The 23,235-nt window shown below is 62.6% G+C and overlaps 1 protein-coding gene across 1 annotated transcript in view; it reads left to right on the top strand.

The window, feature by feature from the left end:
- MED27 (mediator complex subunit 27) overlaps nt 1-19,971 on the top strand; it is a 133,303-nt gene extending 113,332 nt beyond the window's left edge. Inside the window, exons 5-8 of the mRNA XM_056132928.1 lie at nt 4,384-4,491; nt 10,669-10,710; nt 18,484-18,561; nt 19,479-19,971. Of these exons, the coding sequence (XP_055988903.1) occupies nt 4,384-4,491; nt 10,669-10,710; nt 18,484-18,561; nt 19,479-19,613 (363 nt within the window). The 3' untranslated portion in view covers nt 19,614-19,971. The remainder of the gene's footprint in view (nt 1-4,383; nt 4,492-10,668; nt 10,711-18,483; nt 18,562-19,478) is intronic.
- Nucleotides 19,972-23,235: the final 3,264 nt, after the last annotated feature.

Below are 23,235 nucleotides of genomic sequence, written 5' to 3'. Positions count from 1 at the left end.
GGAGCCGGAGGTTCTTCGTCCTCTTAGCTATTTCTTCGACGTTCTTGAAGGCGTTCCAAGCCGCTCTCTTCCTCCTGCGCAGCTCGGGTGCCAGGTCATTTGTCATGTTGACTTCTCGACCTAGGTACACATAGCTGTTGCATTCAGAGATGGTCGTTCCATTGAGAGCGAATGGGGCATCAGGAACGAGGCTGTTTCTCATAAACATTGTCTTCGTAAGATTCAGCTGTAGTCCTACCTTTCCACACTCACGGTCAAAGTCGGCCAACATTTGTGCCGCTTGGCTGATGTTTGGTGTTATTAAAACAATGTCATCAGCAAAGCGGAGGTGGTGTAGTTGCCGACCATCTATCTTCACTCCCATTCCTTCCTATTCCAGTCGTCGCATGATGTTCTCGACGGTGGCACTGAAGAGTTTCAGTGAAATGGTATCACCCTGCCACACCCCTCTCTTGACGTCAACGATCACTTCTTTGTAGAATGGTGAGATCCTGGTAGTGAATCCGCAATACAGCTCACGGAGGATCCTGATGTATTGGGCTTGAATGCCCTGATGGGCTAGGGCTTCAATGACCGCTTCCGTCTCAACAGAATCAAAGGCCTTCTTTAAATCAATGAATGTTAAACAGAGCGGCATCTTGAACTCCCGAGAAATCTCAATGAGCTTGGTTATCGTGTGGATATGGTCGATGGTGCTGAATCCTTTGCGGAACCCGGCTTGCTCGCATGGTCGTCCTTCATCTAGTGTTCTGCCAATCCTATTTAGGATGACTCGAGTGAACAACTTGTAGATGACAGACAATAGGCAGATCGGGCGATAGTTGCCAATGTCATGGATGTCTCCCTTCTTGAACTGTAGTACGGTCCTGCTGGTTTTCCATTGGGACGGAATCTTGCATTCAGACAGGTAGCGAGTGAAGAGCCGAGCCAGTGTATTGCTGGGAGATAAAGCAAGCAAAAACAAGGCCAGAGGGCACCGTCTGCCCCGGGATTGTTCCAGCCTGACGCGGCCACAGGCCACTGGGACACGCCAGACTTGACTGACTTATTTGTGGTTTGAAGTTCTGTGAGGGACAATACTGAGTGATGGCTTCCCACGCACAGAGTTCCAGCACCAAAGCAAGAACAAACAGAAAGGGGGCCAGGGTGATGGGACAGCAGGGAGGGTACTGTCTTGCACGTGGCCAACCCGGGTTCCATCCCCGGCACCCCAGAGGGTCCCCTGAGCAGAGCCAGGAGGAACCCCTGAGCATTGCCGGGTGTGGCCCGGCTCGCAAAAAAAACAGACAAACTTAATTCCAGCACCGCCCCTATCACGAGTGACCCGCTCCCTTCCCCAGTGAGCCCTGTGCCCCTTTTCAAACTCCCCCCAACTCAGCTGTGTGGGTCGGTTTCCTGCTGTGTGGTCTGCAACCCTTCCTTGCTGTCTAATGTCGCTCATCACTCTGTGGCCGTCCCTTCCCTCTGTTGCCCTCAGCGTGTCATCTAGGTCCAGCTGTGTGGCGGCAGATCAGGTGATTCTGCTCCTTCTTAGAGCTGCGTACTCTTTCATCCTATCTGGGACAACGTCTTAATCTGCTCGTGTGCAGTTGGGTGTCGTTTGAGGTGTTTCCATGTCTTGGCTACTGTGATAAGCAAGGTGTGCAAGGTATAACATAGCTGCGCTTACATGTTTTCATGACATTTCATAGCATGCAGAACATAACGGGCTGGAGCGAGAGCACAGCGGGTAGGGCGTTTGCCTAGCATGTGGCCGACCCCGGTTCGATTCCTCTGCTCCTCTCGGAGAGCCCGGCAAGTTACCGAGAGTATCCTGCCCACACTTCCAGGCAACCCTCCTCCCCCATGTGACCCTCCCACCCCAAAAGAATGGCAGAAGAAGGGAAGTAGAGCCAGGAGTCACCCTGAGCACTGCTGGGTGTGGGACGGAAGGAATGAAGGGAGGGAGGAAGGGAGGGAGGGAGGGAGGAAGGAAGGAAGGAAGGAAGGAAGGAAGGAAGGAAGGAATCCTGGCTTGGCTCAGGATTTGTGCCACACGCAGCCCCGGGGCTGTGGGAGGCTGTGGGCCGCTTGCTGGCGTGTCCAGAGTAGGAGCGTGAAGGACCCCTGCTCCGCCCCCGAGGGTCACCAGTGCCCAGCCCCTCAGGGAGGGCCACAGAGCTGGGAAAACGCCTGTGCCATCGTCTTACCTACAATTCGGATGTGAAGTTGTATGTGTGTTTATACGTGAAACTTCAGTGACAAACGAGTGGAAAGTTCAAAAGCAGACATCTTTGGACTGTTTCTTATTTGGGGTCACATTTGACTGGACTACCCCCTGCTGTGGGGCTGGAGCTATAGCACAGCGGTAGGGCGTTTGCCTTGCACGCAGCCAACATGGCCGACCCGAGTTCGATTCCTCCGCCCCTCTCGGAGAGCCCAGAAAGCTACCCAGAGTATCTCGCCCGCACGGCAGAGCCTGGCAAGCCACCCGTGATGTATTCGATATGCCAGACACAGTAACAACAAAGTCTCCAATGGAGACGTTACCAGGCCCGCTCAAGCAAATCGATGAACAACGGGAGGACAGTGACCCCCTGCTCTGCTTGAGGGGGTCCTGGGGGGCCCCAGAGCACAGGCTCCTGCCTCGGAGCCAGCACCCCAGCCCCTTCAACATACTCATTCTTCTTCCCCCTAAAAAACATACTTCTTAAATAGTAGAACTATGGCAAGGCCAGAGCCATAGTACAGCCCGTAGGTCATTTGCCTTGTACCTGACTGACCAGGTTCGATCCCTGGCACCACCAGGAGTGATCCCTGAGTGCAGAGCAGGAGTCAGCCCTGAGCACCGCAAGGTGTGACCCTGTCCTCCACCCCCACAAAAAAAAAAAGATAAAACTAAGAAGTACTCTGAAGCATTAGTGGGAAAATCAGTCTTCTTGTGGGAACAGCTGACAATTATTTTCTTCCCTTTTCCTCTAATTTTAGTACCTTCATGATAAGCTTTTATCAGCTAATTCTTTTTAACATCTTAGTGTTTAATGAATTTTAAAATACCAAAGTTCACTTTCAAAAGGAAAATTTCAATTAAAAACTGTAATATCATTTTCTTTTCCTTTTCTGAATGCTACTTGAAGAAACTTAAGAAATTCCTAGGGCCATGTATAAGTTAATTGAAATCCACTTTTTTCCCCCCCTAGGAAAGTGATCGCTTAGCTATCCATTTTTTTTTTAACCAAGACCTAATCTCTGCCCCCAATGGCCCTTTTCTGGCTGGGGGACCACACCTGGCAGTGCTCGGGGCTTACTCCTGATTCTGCACTCAAGGATCACTCCTAGCAGACTCAGAGGACTGCATGGGGTATCAGGGATGGAACCCAGGTCAGCCACATGCAAGGCAAATGCTGCCCACTGTGCTTTCTTTCTGGCCCCTTCAGACGCCCTTGTTTTGGACCTTCCCGGTAGCATAGCACAGTGCTCCCCCAGCACCTGCCCACATAGCCGTGTGGCCCGCAGGAGCAGGGAGTGGAAAGCCACCGGTGTACCGCCTTTGTGATAACCGTGGTCCAGTCCAGGGACGGTGTGCAGGACCCGGTGGCCGCCTGGACGCATGGGAGTGTTGAGGGACGCTGGCCTAAAGAGTCAGGCTGTGATCCCAGTGCTGGTGGTGGATGGTGACCCCCTACCTCGCTGCCTTCCCGCGTGTACTCCGCATCCCGCCATCCTTCAGCGTCCCAGCGGCTGCGGGCGCCCCGGGAAGGCAGGCGCTCCTCTGTCTCCGTGTGAACTGAGGCAGGCAGACGGCTGGGGACCCCTGTGCCCAGCCGCGCACCTCCCTGAGGGAGCCCTTCAGGAACGGTCGCTGCTGCCCAGACAGGTCACGGGAAACCCAGCGGAGGTTCCCGGAGGTGAAAGAACCAGAACGTCTCTCCCAGTTCGTGATGTCGTGATGCTAGAGATGAGTCCGGCGGCTTTCCCGTCGCCTGCAGCGTGGGTTTGGTGCCGCTGCACCACTCTGTGTGTGTGTGGGGGGGGGGGGGGGGGTAACCAGGGGCCTGGGGCGGGGCCTGGGGCTGCCCCCGTGTGCCCCGCTCAGGCCATGGCTGCACAGCGGCATCTATGGAAGTGCCCAGATCCAGGATCGACGGCAGTGCTGCAGGGGGGCCTGGGAAGGAGCTGGGCTCAAAACGAGGGAGAAGGGCAAAGGGGTTGCCTTTGTCCTGCAAGGGCCAAGTGCAGGTTTCCTGGAGAGCTGCTCAGCCATGGTGCCCCGCGGCCCCTCAGCCAGAGCATCCTCGGGGCCGCCGGGGCCCAAGGACACGGGGCCCCTCTCAGCAGCGTGCCGGCTCCCGTGGTTTGCTTGTGCCGCGCGGGCCCTCACGTTGCCTCGGTGTGTTTTGCCAGGTGACCTTGGGGAAGGTGTTGAAGGTGATCGTCGTCATGCGCAGCCTGTTCATTGATCGCACCATCGTGAAGGGCTATAACGAGCGTGTCTACACGGAGGACGGCAAGGTAAGCGGGCTGGGGTCTCTGTGGGGCTTTCTTGCGTGTGTCCCAAACAGATGTCGGGGGGCCCAGATCAGTGGCATCAAACACGCGCCGTCACGCGGGAGTGGTCCCCAGGCAGAGCGTTTAGCAGAGGGAGACGGGCGCCTGACAGGACGTCCTCTCTCCCACCCCTTGCATTTTTCATCAGGCTTCTGCCGTTTCCTCTAAGCCTGATGCCCTTAGTTGAATTTCTAATTTAGCACCTTAGACCCCAGTTGCCTCATTAAACGTCTTTGGAGGAAATGGGAATTTTCCCCCCCTTTCTTGCCTAGTTGCGTGGCACATCAATAGCTCAGGGTTCTGCGTTGTGTTTTCCCTGGAACCATGAGGCAGATTCCCGTCAGTTTGACAAGCAAAACCCTGTGACGCTCCTTCTCGGTGAGAGAATGAGGAGCCCCCGGGAAGCGGTTTGTCCACAGCCAAGCACCAAACAGTGTAATTGAAAAGAGGTGAGTGTCTCCGTGGGTGCCAGAGCCCACCTGCCCGCACGCCATCTGGCCCTGAGAGCAGCCGGGATGCTAACAGGAGCTGACGGCCTGCGCTTGTGCCCGAGTGCTCGGCCGCCCAGCGCCTCCCTCTCCCGGGAGCTCCCCTTCCCAGAGCCCCCCACCCAGTGAGGCTACTGCCCAGCCTGTGGCTACATCGTAGTCACAGGACATTCTTCAGACCAGGTGACCCTGTTCGTGTTCCATGCTGGCACACAAGCGTGGGTGTGCAATTGGTGAGGGGCGTGGCCATCCGAGGGGCATGGCTCTCGTGGGGCGTGGCCAGCCTGGGACAGGGTTGTCACGAGGGGCGGGGTATGGTGCCCATCACGGGGGTATGGCTGGCACAGCTGCTGGCCATCCTTGGGGCAGGGTTGTCACAGGGACATGGCCATCACAGGAGCATGGCCGGCATGGGGTGTGGCTGTCCTTTGCACGTGGCCATCCTGGGGTGTGGCTGGCATGGGCGTGACCATCATAGGGCGTGGCCGCCCCTGGTCCCTGCAGAGGCCCTGGAATCAACCCTAGTGGGCAGCAGCATTCCAGGGCTTGGAGTGTGTGTGGAGAAGGTGATGGGCCTTCCTGAGTCATAAGCTCTGAGCACAGTCCTCCCGGGGTCGCTCCCAGACATTTCTAAAGAAGTTGCAGATTCCGTGGCGGGGGGCAAAGCACTCCCATGCCACGGGGTCCCCAAGGTGCCACCCTTGGGCCCATTCGGGGACACTGCCGGGAAATCGGCCCCCTTGTCAAGGAGCGCCCCCCGAGTGGGGAGGTAAGGGAAACTCCATCCTGCCGAGTGGGCCTGTGCCCCCCAGGGGCATGGGGGCCTCCGCCCTTCAGAAGCCTGTGACCTTGGCTAAGGAATCGGAGTGACAGCCCACTGCACACTAGGCCAGACCTCACCTGCCCGCCTGCCAGGCCCTCCCTAGGGTGCCCCCAGCTTCAGGCCCAGAGCCCAGGAGAAGCATGGGGCGTGGGAGGGGACAGGAAACCCCTGTGAGCTCAGAAACGGCTCTGTTGCGGGTTTGGGTGTGGTGGCCCGGTGAAGGGGGCAGAGCGCAGAGGAGGCGTGCTTAGCACTCACCAGAGAACGGGGGTGCTGACAGCGGGGCCCGTGCCCCCAAGATACACCCGACCCGCAGACCCCAGAGCCCTCCAGGGGACCCTATGGCACAGCCGGACCATGCTCCGTTGTCATTCTACAGACACTGAAGCCCTTGGCCCGAGAACAGTCACCTCAGCCCAGAGTGGAGCCTTCACCAGTTTACGGAGCTCCTCCTCAGTCCCTGAGCACTTCACAAACATAGGAATATGAGCACGCAGGACAGGGCCAGCCTGGGCGGCAGCCCAGTGTGTGTGTGTGTGTGTGTGTGTGTATGTGTGTGTGTGTGTACAGACAGGCTCAGCCTGGATGTATGTGTGTACATGTATACAAACAAGGCTCATCCTGGGCATGTGTCTGTATGTGCATATAGACAGGCGCGTGTGTGCATGTGTGTGTGTGTGTGTGTGTGTGTGTGTGTGTGCGCACGCGTTCACTTCCATCTCCAGGGGCGTGCACGTGAGCGTTGGTGCAGTTGCTGAGTGCTGTCAGGGCACCTCCTGAGAGACTCTCCTTGGCAGCAGCCCTCAGCCGAGGTGCGTCTTAGAACAAATGGCCCTTGCAGTCTGCCGCGCGGAGCCGCGTGTGCTGGGCGGGAGCTGCTGCCTGCTCACAGCATCGTGCGGAGCTCGGAGACCCCCAACCCCCCCTCCAGGGTGCACTGTGCCCCACGTGCCCCAGCAGCGGCCATGGAAGCGGGTTCCCCCTTCTTTGGGCCCCCCCCGCCCCCTCCCTGGCCGGAGCCCGGCAGCCGAGAGCGTGACTCAGCACACTGCCAGGCCGGCCGGGGCTCACCGGTCCTTGTTCTCCTCCCGCGCCCGGCCGACTTCCAGAAGAGGAACCCAAGTCCTCCCGAGTTTGTCTTATTAGGAGATTTGGGTTATGCTAATGCTATAGCTTCATTAATTACCCCCGTATCGATAGGGGGAAAAAGGCAGCTCTTAGCCTCCTGGCGTCCGGGAGGAAAGCGATGGCTGTATCAAAGGAAGCTTCAAAGGCGGCCCGCGCCGTCTCCCGGGTAACTCCTGATCCGCGCGCTTCTCACTTCAAAGTTGGCCGAGTGCGCGCGCAGAGGGCGCGGGGGCTGCCGAGCCTGGATCTGATTTCTCTAATAAGTGTTGGCATCAGCCCCGTTTGATATTAGATGCAGGGAACATTCTGATTTGTTATCGCCTTTGAAACTGTTCAGACGACCTTCAGAAAAACGGCCTCTCGCTCCTTCTGGCGGGGAGGGGGAGGGGGAGAAGGGGCCGGGGCTCGTCCACAAGCAGAGGCTGCCCAGGAACTGTGCTCTCGGCACTTAGAGGAGCAGGGGGGGACTGGGGGGGGGCTTCTCCCTGGGCTCGTCGTGCTCTGCTTTGGGGGATGGTAGACAGTTTGGGGGTGGGGGGCCCGTCGGCTCGAGGCTGCTGGTCGCGTGCAGGAAGAAGTTCGGGTGAGCCGGGCCCCGCGCTCCCGCAGACGTGACTGTGACAGAGGTGTCTGTTCGGCTCATGGAGGACGCTCACTGTTCCTCTGTTGGGGGTGACAAGCCGCCAACACTTCCCCCGGGGTCATGGTGGGCCCTATTGACCCTGCCCCCAGAAGGGCCACAGCAGCTGGGAGAGGGCCCTGGTGAGTGTGTCTGTCCAGGAAGGCACCCCCTGGGCACGCGCCACCACTTAGCGAGACACGAGGGTGGGCGGGAAGGCCAGGCCCTGACCGGAAGCAGTCGCCGGCCCCTGCTTCTCCCGGACGCTCGCCTTGACCTGTCTGGGAATTGACCCCGTCCCCCAGGCCCTGCGGCCAGCCCCCAGTAACGCATGGTGGGCGTCCCCACAGCCCCTGAGAGGGGCTTTGTCATTTCCCCAAGGCTGGAGCGGAGAATAACATCTTGTTTATCGGGTGGGGAGTTTGTAGCTTCCAGAAGGCTCCTTTTCTAAGTAACGCAGCCAGCAGGGAAAAAAATAGAAGCTAGTGGCGGTCATCCTGCTTTGCGGCAGAGGCGCAGGCTGATAAATATGCACTTGACTGTGCCCGGCTCCCTGAAATGAATTCCTGAAATCTTGCTGGCCCGGTGAGCGCCAGGGCACCGCTCAGAAGGCTTGCTTCAGTGGCTTTCTTTGGCAGAAGTCTAGCAGAAAATCGAGCGCGGGCCACCTGCTGTGCTCCCGCGCAGGGGACGCCCATTGTCGCTCAGTCCCTTTCTTAGCCGAGCACCTGGTCCGCGCGGCGCATTGTCCTGCGTCCCTGGGTCCCAGATGGCCGCAGCTGCCCCTGGGGTCCTGAATGAGACAGTGCACCGTTTCCCCGAAAGGGCAGAGCGTGGCTTGCGGTGAGGAGTCTCGGACAGCCTGGCGGGGGCCTGCCCCAGCCGGGCACGGTTCCCTCCGCGTCCCGCACCTCTGCAGGGCCCGCAGAGTCATTGAGAAATGGACGTCTCCAGCCAGGTGCCCCCTTGCGGGGTCCCCGCGGCCTCGGTCTGAAGCTGGGGGGCAGGCGGGAGATGCCGCGGGCACTCAGGCCCTGACACTGCGCCCTGAGATGCGGGCGGCTCTCCGTTCCCCTGGCAGGGCCGGGGGGGCGGGAGAGATGCTGAGCGACCTCTGGACACGCCCACGGGCCCAGTGCCCTTCCCAGGGCTGCTCTCAGCCTCTCGCATCCCCACAGCTAATTTGGGGCACTGTTACTTCCCTACCAAGTAGGGCCCTGTGGAGACGGTCAGTGGGCTGGAGGGGGGGCGGGCCGGAAACAGAGAGCCCCACTTCTCTGGGAGTCCTTTAGCTGCCGGAGCAACGGAGACGTCCAGGCAGATTCAGGACGGAGCTGGTCAGAGGCCACCCCTGACTGCCTCTGAGTGGGCGCCGGCAGCAGCCCCATCCTGCGGAGGCTAGAAGGGTCTCCGAGCCCTTGCACCCTCCCGCGGCCCCCCGTTCTCTGACCCGTGCCCCTGACAGCGACCCACATAACTGGGAGAGGCAGGAGAGCTGACGTGTGCCGGCCCGGCTGGCGGCGAGCGAGCTCTGAGCCGTCCCGAGTGTCCTTCACTTCCTGTTCCTCGAGGCGGCCTCTGAGGGCCTGTCCATCGTGTGGCAAGTCTCATGCCTGCGCCATGACGGTGCCACCACAACACGCGTGTGCGCACCAGTCTCACGTCTGTCCCATGACTGTCCCAGTACATGCGTGTGCACCGAGTCTCACATCTAGGCCCCTGACAACCACCCCCCCACATCGCCCAGGGCTTGGCATCTGCTCCACTCTCAAAGCTTCTGCCAGAGAGGAAGGGAACACGAGAGGCCCCTCTCAGCACCTCTGTCCTTGGGGAGCTGCGTCGCTGCCAGCACGGGGGGACACGAGGGGCACTGGCCTGAGATCCCCCAAGGGCCCCGAAAGCCCCATGTGGGACTGGGGGACAGGGCTGCTCGCGCTCCCAGCCCTCAGGGTTCCCGCACTGAGGGGCTGGACCCTTGCCCACCTTCACTCCGCACAGATTCAGCTGCTGCCAGGGAGTCAGGGCTCTGGGTCCCTTCATTTGTTTATTGGGGGCCACACGCAGCAGTGCCCAGGGCTCATTCCTGTCTCTGTCCAGGGGCCCCCACGGGATTCCGGGGCCCACGCCCAGGCCAGCCGCCTGAAAAATGAGGACACACACCCCCCCTTTCTCTCTCTCTCTCTCTCTCTCTCTCTCTCTCTCTCTCTCTCTCTCTTTCTCTCACCCCAGGCCTAGGAGTCGGGTTGTTGGTTTGTTTTTTGTTGGTTTATATTTTTCTTTGTGGGGGGAATGGAGGGGTCACACCTGGCAGTGCTCAGGGCTGACTCATGGCACTGTGCTCAGGAATTACTTCTGGTGATGCAGGGTGGGGGGGCGCATATAAAACGCCAGAGATCGAACCCAGGTCTGCTGCATGCAAGGCAACGCCTTACCCAGGTACTGTCGCTCTGGGCCCAAGGAATCAGTTTAGAGAAAAAGCAGGGTCTTCCAGACCCCCCCCCAAAGGACTTGAGGTGTCCCCAGCATTTGATGAGCCATTGGGGAGACCCACAAGAACTCACGTCCCCAAAGGGCCTGGGAGTGGCCCCCGGACTATCTCCTCTGCTGAGCAGGGAGCAGGGCCCAGCCGCCAGGAACGTCGCCTCCCCAGGGCTCAGCCTCAGCACGGTGCCCGCGGCATGACCGCACAGGGCCAAAACACGGGCGGTCTCGCACCTCCAGAAGGACAGAGAGAGCCAGGCCGGCCCGAAAGCCCCCCGAGGAGGAGGGCCAGGGGGAAGCCCCTCTGAGAACTGACACAGACGCCGGGGAGGTTGGACGCGGGACAGCCTGGCAGGAGAGGCCAGAGAGTGGCCAGCCCCCGTCCGGGCCTCGGCCAATGCCCAACACTTCACACGGCTCTTTATTCTCCCCAGAAGTCCCTGCAGGACCCCTCAGACCCCCCAAACGCCAAGATTCTGTTATTCTGTGGCGTTGCAGTTTGTTTATTCCAAGCTTAAGAAATGTGGTCGTGGTTGTTTTGTTTTCCGAAACCCAAAATTCTGAAATTGATGCTAATGGTCTCTGTCTCTCTTCCTCCACAGCTGGATATATGGTCCAAGTCCAACTACCAAGTATTCCGGAAGGTATGTGGGCGTCTGCCTCGGGCGCTGGTCTCGGGGCATGGGGGGCCGTGCCTGTGGGTTCTGCAGAAGGCGGGTGCCAGGACCTGGCCCAGGGGAACCGGGCGGCGTGTTGGGGCAATGGACACATTTTAGCTCCTTATTTTGTTTTCCTGTTTTGTGTTGGTTTGGTTTGGTTTGGTTTGGTTTGGGGGCCACACCTGGCAGTGCCCAGGGGTCACCTCTGGCTGGTCTCGGGGGCCTGTGGGATGCTGGGGATTGAACCTGGTTGGCCACAGCCAAGACCAGCGCCCTCCCTGCCAGGCTGTTGCTCCGGCCCCTCTGCTTTCCTTTCTGACTCCCCAGGCAGTCGGGGGGTCTCAGAGCCTCCTTCACTGGCCTTTGCCCACCTGGCTGGGCAGTTTGGGGGTCAGATGCAGGGCCCAGCTCGCCCCAGACAGGACCTGAGCACCAGCCGTCGACCCGGCCCCATGGAGGAGAATGGCAACAGCAGAGTGCGTGGGCTTGGCCATGTGGACAGGAGCCTGTCAGATGCTCCCCCAGCCCCAGCCTGTCGCTCCCGCCTCGGCTGCATGGGCAGGCAAGGCTGGCCCACCGCACATGGCCCCAGGGTTGGCCACGTCCAGCTCTCAGCAGCAGACATGGCCTTCCCGGGCCGGGCCCCTGGGGACAGCGGGTCCCCCGTGGGCATCCTCGGGTCGTCACGGGGCTCCAGGGCCAGGAGGGGCACCAAGGAGGAGCCGGTGTCAGGGAGGCGGGGTGTGGGGGCCAGTCCACTCCCGGCTCCTGGAGACTCGCAGATGGGAGACCCCCGCAGGAGGAGACATGGCTTCCGGGCTCTCCTGGTGGGGAGCAGCTTGGAGCCTTGGGGGGCTGGGCCTGTGAGGAGGGTGCCGGGGGCACATGCCACCCGCAGCCTGCACCGCAGGGGGCCAGAAAAGCCCCTGCCTAGCACACTGGTCATGCACCGGGCTGGCCTGGTCGTACAGCTTTCAGGCCGCAAGTCCAGCCCTGCTGCCCGAAGCCTGGCGGCCCCTGGAGGGCAGGGCCAGAGCAAGAGCGTCTCTGGGGGAGGCTGGCCCCCCGCCGCCCCCCCCAACAGACACCTTGCAGGCAGCTGGGGACACTCAGCCACGCTCGGGCTCCTCCGCTGGTTTGGGGTTCTCGCCACGCCTGGTGTTGCTCAGGGGTCACTCCTGGTGGGCTCGGGGGGCCATATGGGGTGCCAGAACTCGAACCCAGGTCGACCGTAGGCCGGGCAAACACCCCACCTGCTGGATTGTCACTCCGGCCCCTTCCAGAGCAGTTTTACCAGCACAAGCGGTGTGATGGGCCCACAGCAGATCAAAGATGCCAATTCTTGGCTCACTCCCCTCTGAGGAAGCCTGTGTGTGTGTGTGTGTGTGTGTGTGTGTGTGTGTGTGTGTGTGTGTGTTTCCATGTGTCTGTGTGTGCGCCTGTGTGTATCTGTTGTGTGTCTATGTCTGTGTATGTCAGTATATGTGTCTGTGACTGTATCTGTATGTGTGTGCATGTGCGTGGTGCGTGTCTGTGTGTTGCCGTGTGTGTGTATGAGCCTGTATGTATCTGTTATGTGTCTGTATCTGTGGGTGTTTCTGTGTGTCTGTGATTGTATCTGTGGGTATGTGGGTGTGTGTGTGTTTGGGTCACAACAGCATGCTCTGGGCTTCTTCCTGGCCCTGTCAGGGTTCACCCCTGGTGGTGCTCAGGAGACCGTGTGTAGTGCCCAGGATCAAATCCGGGTTTGACGCCTGCGAGACCCACAGCTCAACCCCTGTCCTGCTCTATCCTATGTCTTGCTTACGCTGTGCTAATGAAGAAACAGCTTTTCTGGGCCAGAGTGATAGTACAGCGGGAAGGGCGCTTGCCTTGCACCCAGCTGGCCCAGGTTCGAACCCCGTCACCCCTCGGGTCCTCTAAGCCCTCCAGGAATGATCACTGAGTGTAGAGCCAGGAGTAAGCCCCGAGTAGTGCCGGGTGTAACCCCCCCAAAGAAAAACAGCTGTTTCTCGCAGGCTCTCCATGGTCCCTGAGTAGGGGTGCAGTGCACCACCAACGGTGGGAGTTAACCTGGGAGCGGCCGTGATCTGGGGTTGGCGTTAACAGTGACTTGGTTTCCGTCTAGAGAACAGGGATGAGAGAGGGCCTGTGTGTGTGTGTGTGTGTGTGTGTGTGTGTGTGTGTACGCAGGTTTGTTGTGTATGCATTTGTGTACACGTAGGATGCGCTGGAGTATTAAGTATTTTTGAATGCGAGTAGAAAGTTTATTAGGAAGTTGTAAAATGTGTAAAAATGTGTGAAACACAGATTTGGGGAAGCGTAGATTGGGAGAGCTTTATTTTTATTCCTCGTCCTCTAAAAATAACTCCGCAGACAGCTTTTGTATTTGTTGAAGCGGCGGGCACGCGCGGAGCCGAGTTGAGCAGTTGGTACCCGCCCGGGTGGGGAGTCGCCGCGTCCCGAGTGTGTCCTGCTCCTCTGCAGCAGTGACAATGGAAGCGTTGGTGGGGCTGGGGGTTCGTCTCCCCCACGAGGGGGTCGCTGCAGCTCCTCATGCCCTGCGACTCCCGTCTCCCACCGGGGCTTGACCCCTGACGGTGACCAAAGTGCTAGGGGACAGGCCCCATGTTGGATCGGGGGGTGCCTCTTGGTTTTGTCTTGGGGTCACACCCGGTGATGCCTCGGGCGGGCTCAGGGCACCGTGTCTACACCTGCCTCCCAGCGTCGACGGTTTCTCAGGCAGGTTCTTTTCCGCCTCTCACCCACCGACTCCCGGGTGTCCTGATCATCGCTGCTTGCGGCATCCCCAGCAGGACGCAGTGGACCCTGTGGTGAGCGGGTCCCCGCTGCCCATCACCCCCAGGACCAGGCTTGGGCGGGCTGGTGGCGAGCAGGAAGTCGGAGCCTGGGATAGGCCGAGGAGGCACCGGGCTCCGGGCGCGAGCGTGCCCGCCCCTACGCGGGCATCAGCTGTCCGCAGGACCTGCCGCTGGGCCGCTGACCCCAGGACTTCCTTTCTCCGGCATTCACTGTGCGGTTGCAGCTTCTGGGCTTTGTCTGGGGTCCCTGCGGGCGGGGCGGGGGACGTTGATCCTTTATCCCTGGCCGACAATGCCCAGCGCTCGCAGAATGGCCGCGCGGGTCGGGGGGCACACGAGCAGCCTTTAGTCCACGGCGGGACGCGGCCAGCACGGCCGCTCCCCTCATTAGGCCCCTTTCCCGCCCGGCCGCGTGGCGGCGGCGCTGGGCCCTCGGGTGGTCTGCTTTTCACGGCGGCCTCCGCGAATGCCCTGGAAACGCGGCCTCCGCAAAGGGCAGGCACAAAGGCCGGGAAAGGTCTCGGGCGCGGCGCGTCTCGCTGACATTTAAACCCAGCGGGCGGCCCCCGTTTGCGCGCTGAGCTCAGTCCAGAGCTGGGCGCTGTGTCCACACCCACGCAGGCCGGGCGGGGGTGGGGGGGCGGGGGGCACAATCGCCTGGCCCCCCAGGTGGGGGAGGGGAACCCTCAGGCCCGGGCCGTGTCTCCTGTGTCCACTCACTTGCTCTCTCACCCCTAACACTCATCCACTCATTCACCCGCCGCTTCCCCCAGAAACTCCCTCACCTCCTCCCCTTCTCTGCCCAATGCCCGCTTACTCCTGTCCGCGTGCTCCCTCTCCCACTCCTCCCTGCCCTCCTCCCTTCACTGCGCATGCCCTCCGTGGCCCCCTGGGCCTTTTGCTAACAGAGAGGCCCCGTCTCGAGAAGTCCGGGCACATAAAGCTCCGGCAGGGACCCAGCGCTCCCCCCCCCCCCCGGTCTCTCCACGCCACGGGGTGTGGGTCCCCAAGGACATGTGACTAGCCATCCGCCAGGGCCAGCAGCCCATATGGGAAGTCCACCCACCTCATGGCCCTGCCCTGGCCCCACCCATCTGCTCCCCGCCAGAGCCCCGCGACCCCCCAAGGCCAGGCTCCGTGGCCGCTGTTCCGGGGGGCCCCATTCCTGCAGGCCGGGGTTTCACCTCTGCGGCTGCTCCCGGCAACAGTGTGGGGGTGCCCGTGCATGGGTGGGATCGCCAGGGCACCAGGAGGCTACACGGGCACAGACCCACGGACAGAGCCAGGACAGTGCGGGGACAGACCCACGGACAGCGTCGGTTCATCTAACTCTGCCATGGGCTTGTCACGGCACCTGACAGGGCTGGGCCGTGGGCTGGGCGCCTCCAGGCGGCCAGGGCTGATTTACATGTCAGCAGGACACGTGCCCGCGCCCGCCAGCCCTGCCTTGCCCAGAACTCTCCTGTCCACCACCTTCACCAAGAGCTCCATGGCAGCCCCGACCCGCTGGCACCAGGAGGGCTGGTGGCCCTGCTGTGTTCCCTGGGTCAGCTCTTGTGGGAGCTCGAGGCCTTGTCTGGTGTCTGTGGAAGCCAGGTTGTCCTTGACTGGGCCCCGCCCGCAGCCAGGCTGTTCTGCAAATAGCATGGACTGACACTTAGCGGCAGTGGGGAGCTCAGGGTGCAGCTCCTCCTGTGGAGGGCCCCGGCGGTCAGCACCCTGGACAGGCCACCCTGCCCCGCCTCCCTCTCCAGGCCACCTGCTGGAGTGGGTGGGGCACCTGCAGCCTCCCTGAGTCCTGACCTGCCTGGGGCGGCCCTTGGCCACACCCTCTCAGCAGCTGGGAGCAGCCAGGCCTCCGGTCAGAGCACCCCTGCAGCTTAGGTGATGAGGGCTCAGCTGGGAGCCCCAGCCAGGGAAGTGCGTCCCCTCCCTCTCCAGGGGCCGGCCCTGCCCCTTGGTGGTGGCAAGTAACCCGGCCTTCTGCTGCCCTCTGCCCACACGGGGTGGCCCCTGGGCCCACCTCAGGCTTCTCCCTCACAGCCAAGTCCCCGGCATGCCCAGCACTTGCCCGGCGTCCACTGGCAGGGCCAACCTCTGTGACCTCAGGGCCCGGGAAGGCCTTTGTGTCCAGCCAGGCCGGTGCCAGCCAGCCACCCACACACAGCCCTGTAAGCCCCCCAGGACGCCTTCCCTCCCCACCCCACCCACCCCGCCCCTGAAAAGGCTGTTGGGGCCTCCCCTGGGCACCAGAAGGAGCAACGGTCAGGGCCCTGGTGGCCAGCCCTGGACGCAGCAGGGAGTGCTGGGAGCTGGGGTGCAAGTCAGGAAGCATGCCCACGCGTGTGGAGCGAGTGCAGCCCCTCACTGGGTCCTGGGGGGGCCCGGGGGTGCTGGCCAAGCCCTGAGGTCAGGAGTGACAGCCGGGCTGCTGGCTGCCCTGTGCGCCCCTCCCCCGCCGGCTCAGCCCGTGCCCCCCACCCCGCTCCCCGCCGGCAGGGTGTCAGGCCGGGAGGCTGTGGCTGGCACCTCGGCGCTGACGAGCAGCTGCCTCAAGGTCTCCTGAAAGATGCTCTTCTCCGCCTGAGCCCGGCTCCCGTCCCGAGGGGCTGGGCCGAGGGAGAGCAGAAAGGTTTCTGGGCAGGCAGGTGCGCCCTCGGGCCCGGATGACCCCCCCAAGCCAGCGCATGCACACACACATACTCTCACACACACACACACTCTCTCTCTCTCTCTCTCTCTCTCTCTCTCTCTCTCAGCCCCTTAGTTCCCGGGTCTTCTTGGCCACCATCTGCTCTAATCTCTTCCAGCTTGAGGCCCCAGGACCCCTCCCCCAGCATTAGTGGCCTGCCCGGGGCTTTTATCTCCCCTCCAGCTAATTTGCTCAAGGCCTTATGGGGAGCGGGCTGGAGATCGGTCCAGAGGGGGTCTGGAGTGTGTCACCCAGATGGTCCAGCTGTAGCCGCTTGGAGCTGCCCCACTCGGCCGTTCCAGGGAAACCTCCACCTAGGCGCTCGGGGGGAGCAGCCGCCACGGAACCCCCGACTCAGCTTCCTGACCCGGCTCCCCCACCCCGACCCCCAAACCAGGCCCCGGGCAGGAGGACTCTCCTGGGTTCTCTGGGCGTTGCGCCTGCCCCGGTCATGTGAGCTGGCCCACGCCGGGTGGCAGACGCTGCCTTCCAGAAGCTTCTCACCCTGTGGGGTGTGGGCAGCCAGGCTGGGCCCTGAGCGCCTGCCTTTGGCAGGAGGCCAGAAGGCAATGGCAGGGCCTGGCTCTGCCCCGGGCGTCCCCCACACACCAGCTGGGGTGCGGAATGGCAGTGAGGACGCCCCCTCGGGCCCTGGACACCCCCGCTCCCGTCCACGGCGTCTGTCCACACCATGGAAACCACCTCCGGTCCCAGAAACACCTTCCAGAAACGGGCCCAGCACCCACCCCAGCCACCCCCGACATGCCCCCACCTCGTGGCACCCTCTGCGGGATTGGGGGGCTGTAGGTGGGGGGGGTCCTGAAAGCAAGCCGCCCCTTCAGGTGGCACGAGCCCTCCACCCGCCCCGCTCAGCCACCTCACACAAACACACACACACACACACACACACACACACATGCACGGGACACGGGCCCCGGGGTGCCACCCCGGAGGCAGGGAGGAGCGTCAGTGTCACCCCCCACAGGCAGGAAACCTCAGGTCTGATGTGCCATGAGAACCCGGGCCCACTGGGGATGGTGACACGGACCCCCCTGCCCCTCCCACGCCCTGCTGGGCCCCAACGCAGGCCTGGTGGAGAGGGCCAGCACACAGGACGGGTGGGCTGGGGCTGGGGCCTGGGGGAGGCTGGCTCAAAGCGTCAGCCCCCACCGGGCAGAGTGGAAATCGCGTGAGACAGGGGACAGGTGACAGTCCCTGATGTTTGAATGTTGTCGTACCTGTTGGCGTCGTGCTGAGGGGATGGCACCATTCGTCTTAAGTCGCGGTTGGTGGGAGGCCGGGCAGGGCCTCCGGGCTCCAGGGAGTGACAGTTCCTGTGCGATACTTCATCCCGGGAGGAGTCAGCCACCCAGACGCTCGGTGCCACTCTGACCCGGGGACAGCACAGACCCCGGAGCCTGGAAACGGGGCCCCTGGGCAAGACACCCCAGGTCTCCTTCCGCTCCCGGTGTGACCCCACAAGGCTGGGTCACCCCGCCTGGGCCACAGGCCACTGTAGACCAGACACACGTGGCCCTGGGCATGGTGTCTGGCAGGTGGTGGGACCTGACCCTCAGTGACAGCAGGGCCCCCCGCTGAGGGTTTGTGCTCCCCAGAAATCCAGGCCGGGAGTTCAGGGCCGTCCTCAACCGAGGCCCAGAGCTGTGACCCCCCTCCTGGGTGCTCGCACAGCTAGACTCAACCTGAACCTTCCCCGGCCAGTGGAACCTGGCCCGGCCTGACCGCGCTGGTCAGACTCATGAGCACATCTCGGGGGGGTGGAAACTGTCACGTCTCGGGTTAGGCCTGTTCCTTCTTGGTCACCCCCAGCCCTGGTGTCCTTGGGGGCTTTTTTTCCCCACCTCGGGTGCCAAGAATTCTTAACGAACACAGTGTGCCCCGAGCTCGCGCAGCTGTCAGACTCCGTGTGATCTGCCAGGTTGCTGGCAGGCAGCAGGCGGAAGGACGTGGCGGCCCAGACACCTGGGACAGGCCGGGGCGCCCTCCTGGACTGGGCTCGGGGCGTTGTGAGGAATGAGCAGCATGAGGGGGCTGGAGAGGTCGGGGTGCGCCCCCCATGTTGGCCTCTCGCTGGCCTCTGGCGAGCCCCTCCCGCCTGCGTCCCCACATACACACACATACACACACGCACACACACACACGCCCGGGCAGTCTCCTCGTTTTCCGGCTGGAGAGCCCATTGCACTTGAAAGGGCGGCACTCAGCGCAGGTCTGTGCCCACAGGTCACCGACCACGCCACCACAGCCCTGCTCCACTACCAGCTGCCGCAGATGCCCGACGTCGTGGTCCGCTCCTTCATGGTGAGTCACCCTGGGCGCGTCCCCCTCGAACCCGGTCGCTGCACAGAGCGCACATCCGGGGCGGGCTTAGGGGCTCCTTGGGACTGGACCTGCCTAGCAGCGCCCCTGTGACAGCCAGGCCTGCTGGGGTCCCACCTGTCCAGCCAGCGTGGACCGAGCGCACCTGACCGGAGGAGTAGTGGCCAGCGCATGGCAGGACGGAAATCCCAGACAGGTGCCACCGCCTTGCTCGGCGCCAGCCCTGGTGGGACAGTCGTGCGTTGTAAGCTATTCCCAGACCTCTGGGGGCCTGAAAATCAGCGCATATCACAGGGGCTGGTGCTTGGGCCTGCTGTCCCGGATGTCCCCTCTGGTTCCCTCCCCCGCCCCCTGTAAGGGGCAGCCACAGCTTTGGGGTCACTGACCTACCGCTTATTGCCGGACATCTCACTACAGCGAGTGTGGCGAGGTGGGCAGGGCCATGCCCCAGGCCACCCTCTGATGGGGAAGCGTCTCGCTTAGTGTTGGGGCCCGGAGGACGTGGGTGACAGGGTTCGCGCGCCCCCCGCTGCCCCCAGAGCTGGCTCACCTGTGGGGAGCTTCTCGCAGCTTCTCCCGAGCGTGCGAATCCCATTATTACTCATCCTTATGTATGACGCCTGCGGGGACCCATGCTCTGACCCTCCGGGGAATGTCTGCTGATTATTACGTTACTTGGGGGCCACGTGGCGAGCGTGCAGGCAGGCGACCTGGGAATGAGATTAGCGGGCAGACACGCTGCCCTTGGCCCGGCTCTGACCTGCGCCCGCCCCAGGGAATCAAGCCGAGGTCCAGAAGACCCGGGCCACAGAGGAGGGCCCTGCCTTCTCAGGGTGGGGGCGTGGGGCCGAGCCGGCTCGTGAGCCCCAGGTTCACCACTCGCTCCTCTCTCGGTGCAGACCTGGCTACGAAGCTACATCAAGCTCTTCCAGGCCCCGTGCCAGCGCTGCGGGAAGTTCCTGCAGGACGGCCTGCCCCCCACCTGGAGGGACTTCCGGACCCTCGAAGCCTTCCACGACACCTGCCGGCAGTGACCGCCGCCCAGCAGACCCTCGGCCCTTCCAGACCAGCCCACCCGAGGGGGTGACTGCTTCCTGGCGGCCCTGCAGCCACGCCCTCCTTGGTGAAGTCCCGGGGACAGACCCTGGTGGAGGGAGACCAGCACCCTCGCTCAGGACCAGGATGGGACTGTGCCCGGCATCTTGGGGCCACTGAGGTCACACTTGGTGGCTTGGACTCTTCCGTGGTGGCTGGCCCTGCTGGCCGGGCCTCCTGCTCCCATCCCCTGTGCAGGCAGACTCGTCCCGTCCCGGCTGCATCAGACAGACTGGCTGGGGCGGGGCACGGGACTGTTTGAATAAAGCCGTTGTTGTCGGCAGTGTCTGCAGCTGCTGTCGGCTTGGGAAGTGGATTGTTCTTGTTTTGGGTCACAGGGCTGTGGTCAGGGGTGACTCCTGGCAGGCAGGGAGGCAGGGGGCAAGGCCGTGCGCTCGGCAGGTGCCTTACCTGCTGGGCTGCTTCTGAGGGAAAGGGCACAGGGGGTTCTGCACCCTGAGCCGCTGGCCCAGCTCAGGAGGGCAGGGGCCACGGGCGGATGGAGCTGGGGGCGGCTCCATCCCTTCCACCGGGCACTAACAACTGCCCGCCTCCCCTGTTCGGTGCTGCCCTGTCCTGTCCCAGTGCACCTGCTGCCCCACCCCTGCCTGCCGCCATGCAGACTCCGCCCCTTTTCCATTCATGGTGCGCTGACTCCGCCCCTTCCTGTGTATGCTCCGCCCCTTCTGCCTTGCTCGCTGGCTCCACCCCTCTATGTTGCGGTGACTCCGCCCCTTCCTCTATGTACCCTAGTGACTCTGCCCCTCTGCCATGCACACCAGCCCTGTCCCCATTATCCATGTTGCGCTGACTCCACCCCTTCTGCCATGCACGCTGGACCTGCCCCTTTATCCATGTTGCAGTGACTCCGCCCCCTTCCTCTGTGTAAGCTGGTAGCTCCGTCCCTTCTCCCCTGCACGCTGGCCCCACCCCTTTATCCATGCTGCAGTGACTCCCCCCTTCTCTGTATGCTGGTGGCTCTGCCCCTTCTGCCATGCACACTGGTCCCTCCCCTCATGTTGGCATGACTCCACCCCCTTCCTCCATGTATGCTGGTGACTCCATCCCTTCTTCTGTGAATGCCAGCCCCGCCCATTTATCCATGTTGCAGTGACTCTCCTGCCATGCTCACTAGCTCCGCCCCTCTATGTTGCAGTGACTCCACCCCTTCTCTGTATACTGGTGGCTCCTCCCCTTCCGCCATGCATGCTGGTCCCTCCCCACATGTTGCAGTGACTCCGCCCTCTTCTGTGTACACTGGTGACTCCGCCCCTTCCTCCATGCACGCTAGCCCCGCCCCTTTATCCATGTTGCAGTGATTGCGCCCCTTCTCTGTATGCTGGTGGCTCCGCCCCTTCTGCCATGCTTACTGGCACCGCCCCTCTATGTTGCAGTGACTCCACCCCTTCCTCTGTACGCTGGTGGCTCCGCCCCTTTCCTCCTGCACGCTGGCTCCGCCCCTTTACCACTTTACAGTGACTCCGTCCTTTCTCTGTATGCTGGTGGCTCCGCCCCTCCCACCTTGCACCGTGACTCCTCCATCCCTTGGCCGTGCTCACTCCCGCAGCGGGACAGTGACTGGCTCACATCCACCTTGCACCAGTGCGGAAGCCACGGGGCAGGACTGCTGACTTGAAGAGGTGCTGCCCGGGGGCACTTGGGTGGCGGAGCCAGAGCTCACCCACTCCCCAGGCATTGCACCCCAGAAGACGGCTCTGGAGGCCGGCGGCGGGAGGGCTCTGCTCAGCTCCCCACCTCCACGTCTCTGTTCCCAGGGTGCTCCCTCCTGCCTGGGGGCGCCCGTCTTTTGGGGTCTGGGACCCCACCCGCCTCTGCAGGGGCAGACCCCAGGTCGCTGGGGTGTCTGTGCATTTTGTCTCCCCAGGCCCACCTGTCGGGAGCGATGTCCGTGGCCAGGGGCTGCCCCGTTGGGGACAGGTGAAGGGACAGCAGCACGGCTGTCTCACGATGGCCATGCAGGACAGCCGGGGACAGTGCGCGTCAGGCCGTGGGATGTCGGCTGAGTCATGGTGTAGCCTTGGCCCACAGTGCGCTGGGAGCCCCGGGCCAGCAGGAACCCCCAGAACTGCGTGTCGCGGCTTGGGATTTCTCTTAAGTGCCTGTCCAAGCCCCCGAGTTAGCCCGGTGGGCAGGTCAAGCCCAGAAAAGGAAGGGGTGCAGCAGGAGGGGGAGGGAGGCCCTCGCATCCGCCACCAGCAGGGCTGCCCAGGAGTGAGCGAGTCAGGCGGGGAGGAGGGACAGGGGCCACTGTCCCAGGGGCCAGCAGTGAAACCTGCATCCGCCCCCAGGACTCTGGGAGGCCTGTGGCTGAGACCCGCAGTGCACAGAGTCCTTGCCCATCAGTGCCGCCTCCCGGACCCCTCGGAGGGCGCGGGGCTCCTCCTGAAGGCCTCCGCCCACGGCCCCAAAGCTTTGCCCACCTTGCCACTGGCCAGTCTGGAGCCCCCCGGGGTGGCCAGACGCAGCAGGGAGGCCTTTGAAACGGTGTCCAGACTGGCAGCGCACTAAATCGGGACGTGGCCTTTTGGAATCCACGTGTCTTTACACTTCCCTCCTCCGGCGGGAAGGCTGGGCTCTGGTGTGAATGCGCAAACTCTCCGTGGCGTGCCGAGTGGCAGAGTGGGGGCCGGATGCTAAATCGGGAGTCCCTGAAGGTCACCCCGCTGGGAGGGGAGGAGGGGGAGGGGACAGCAGCTCCGGCCTCTGGGGGCTGGCCTGGCCGGCCACGGTCCTGGTCCCTGCCTCTGGCCCGCAGTGGGGTGAGCTGCTGTACCCCTGGGGGAGACTTGGGACAGACAGGTCTTCCCGCCACCCTCCCCCAGCCGACCCCGGGAAAGAACCCTGAAAAGCCGCTCGCAGCTGCCTCCCAGACTGCAGATTCACAGCTCCCGGTATCAGTATGCAGAGACAGGCCTGCAAGGTCAAGGGCCCTCCCCAGGTGAGGCCGGACCCCAGGCCAGCCCTGGCCCGTCTCAGCGCTAACAGTCCTGGGAGAGGGTTGTGCCGGCTCTGCTTTGGGTCAGCCCTGCCCGCCCTGGCACTACTGGCCCTCCTCCCCTCCCCCGCCCTCACCTCCCTCAGGTTTGCTCCCCTAAGGGCGGCAGGAAGACACTCTCAGCCCCAGCTGTTGGGGTAAGAAAAGCACCAGCGCCCTGGCTCCCAGGAGCAGAGCAGGCCAGGCCCCGGGTCTCGCCTCCCCCCCACCCCCCATGCATATTTTGGGCAGGGGTGGGGGGAGGGGAGGGCTTTTATTTTATCCAGTCACAAACACTCTGTCCAGCCCTGAGACGACCAAATACAGTGGCGTAAAGGACGGATACTGTTTCACGGGGGTCAGAGTCCCACTGTGTCCCTGGACATCAGTCACTCAGGGACCCGCTCCCTCCTGCCATGTGGCAGAGGACGTGCCTCCTACACCGGGCACATCCCCCAACTGTGGCAGAGACCTGGATGCAGACCAGCTGTGCCGGGCAGGCCATGGGTTTCATTAGCAAGAGCAGGGGCAAGTGGGCACAGCCCGCCGGGCCAGACGCTCCCACG

The sequence above is a fragment of the Sorex fumeus genome, unplaced genomic scaffold (assembly GCF_029834395.1).
Source record: "Sorex fumeus unplaced genomic scaffold, SorFum_2.1 ptg000095l, whole genome shotgun sequence".
NCBI lineage: Eukaryota > Metazoa > Chordata > Mammalia > Eulipotyphla > Soricidae > Sorex > Sorex fumeus.
This window is presented reverse-complemented; position numbering and strand designations above follow the sequence as displayed.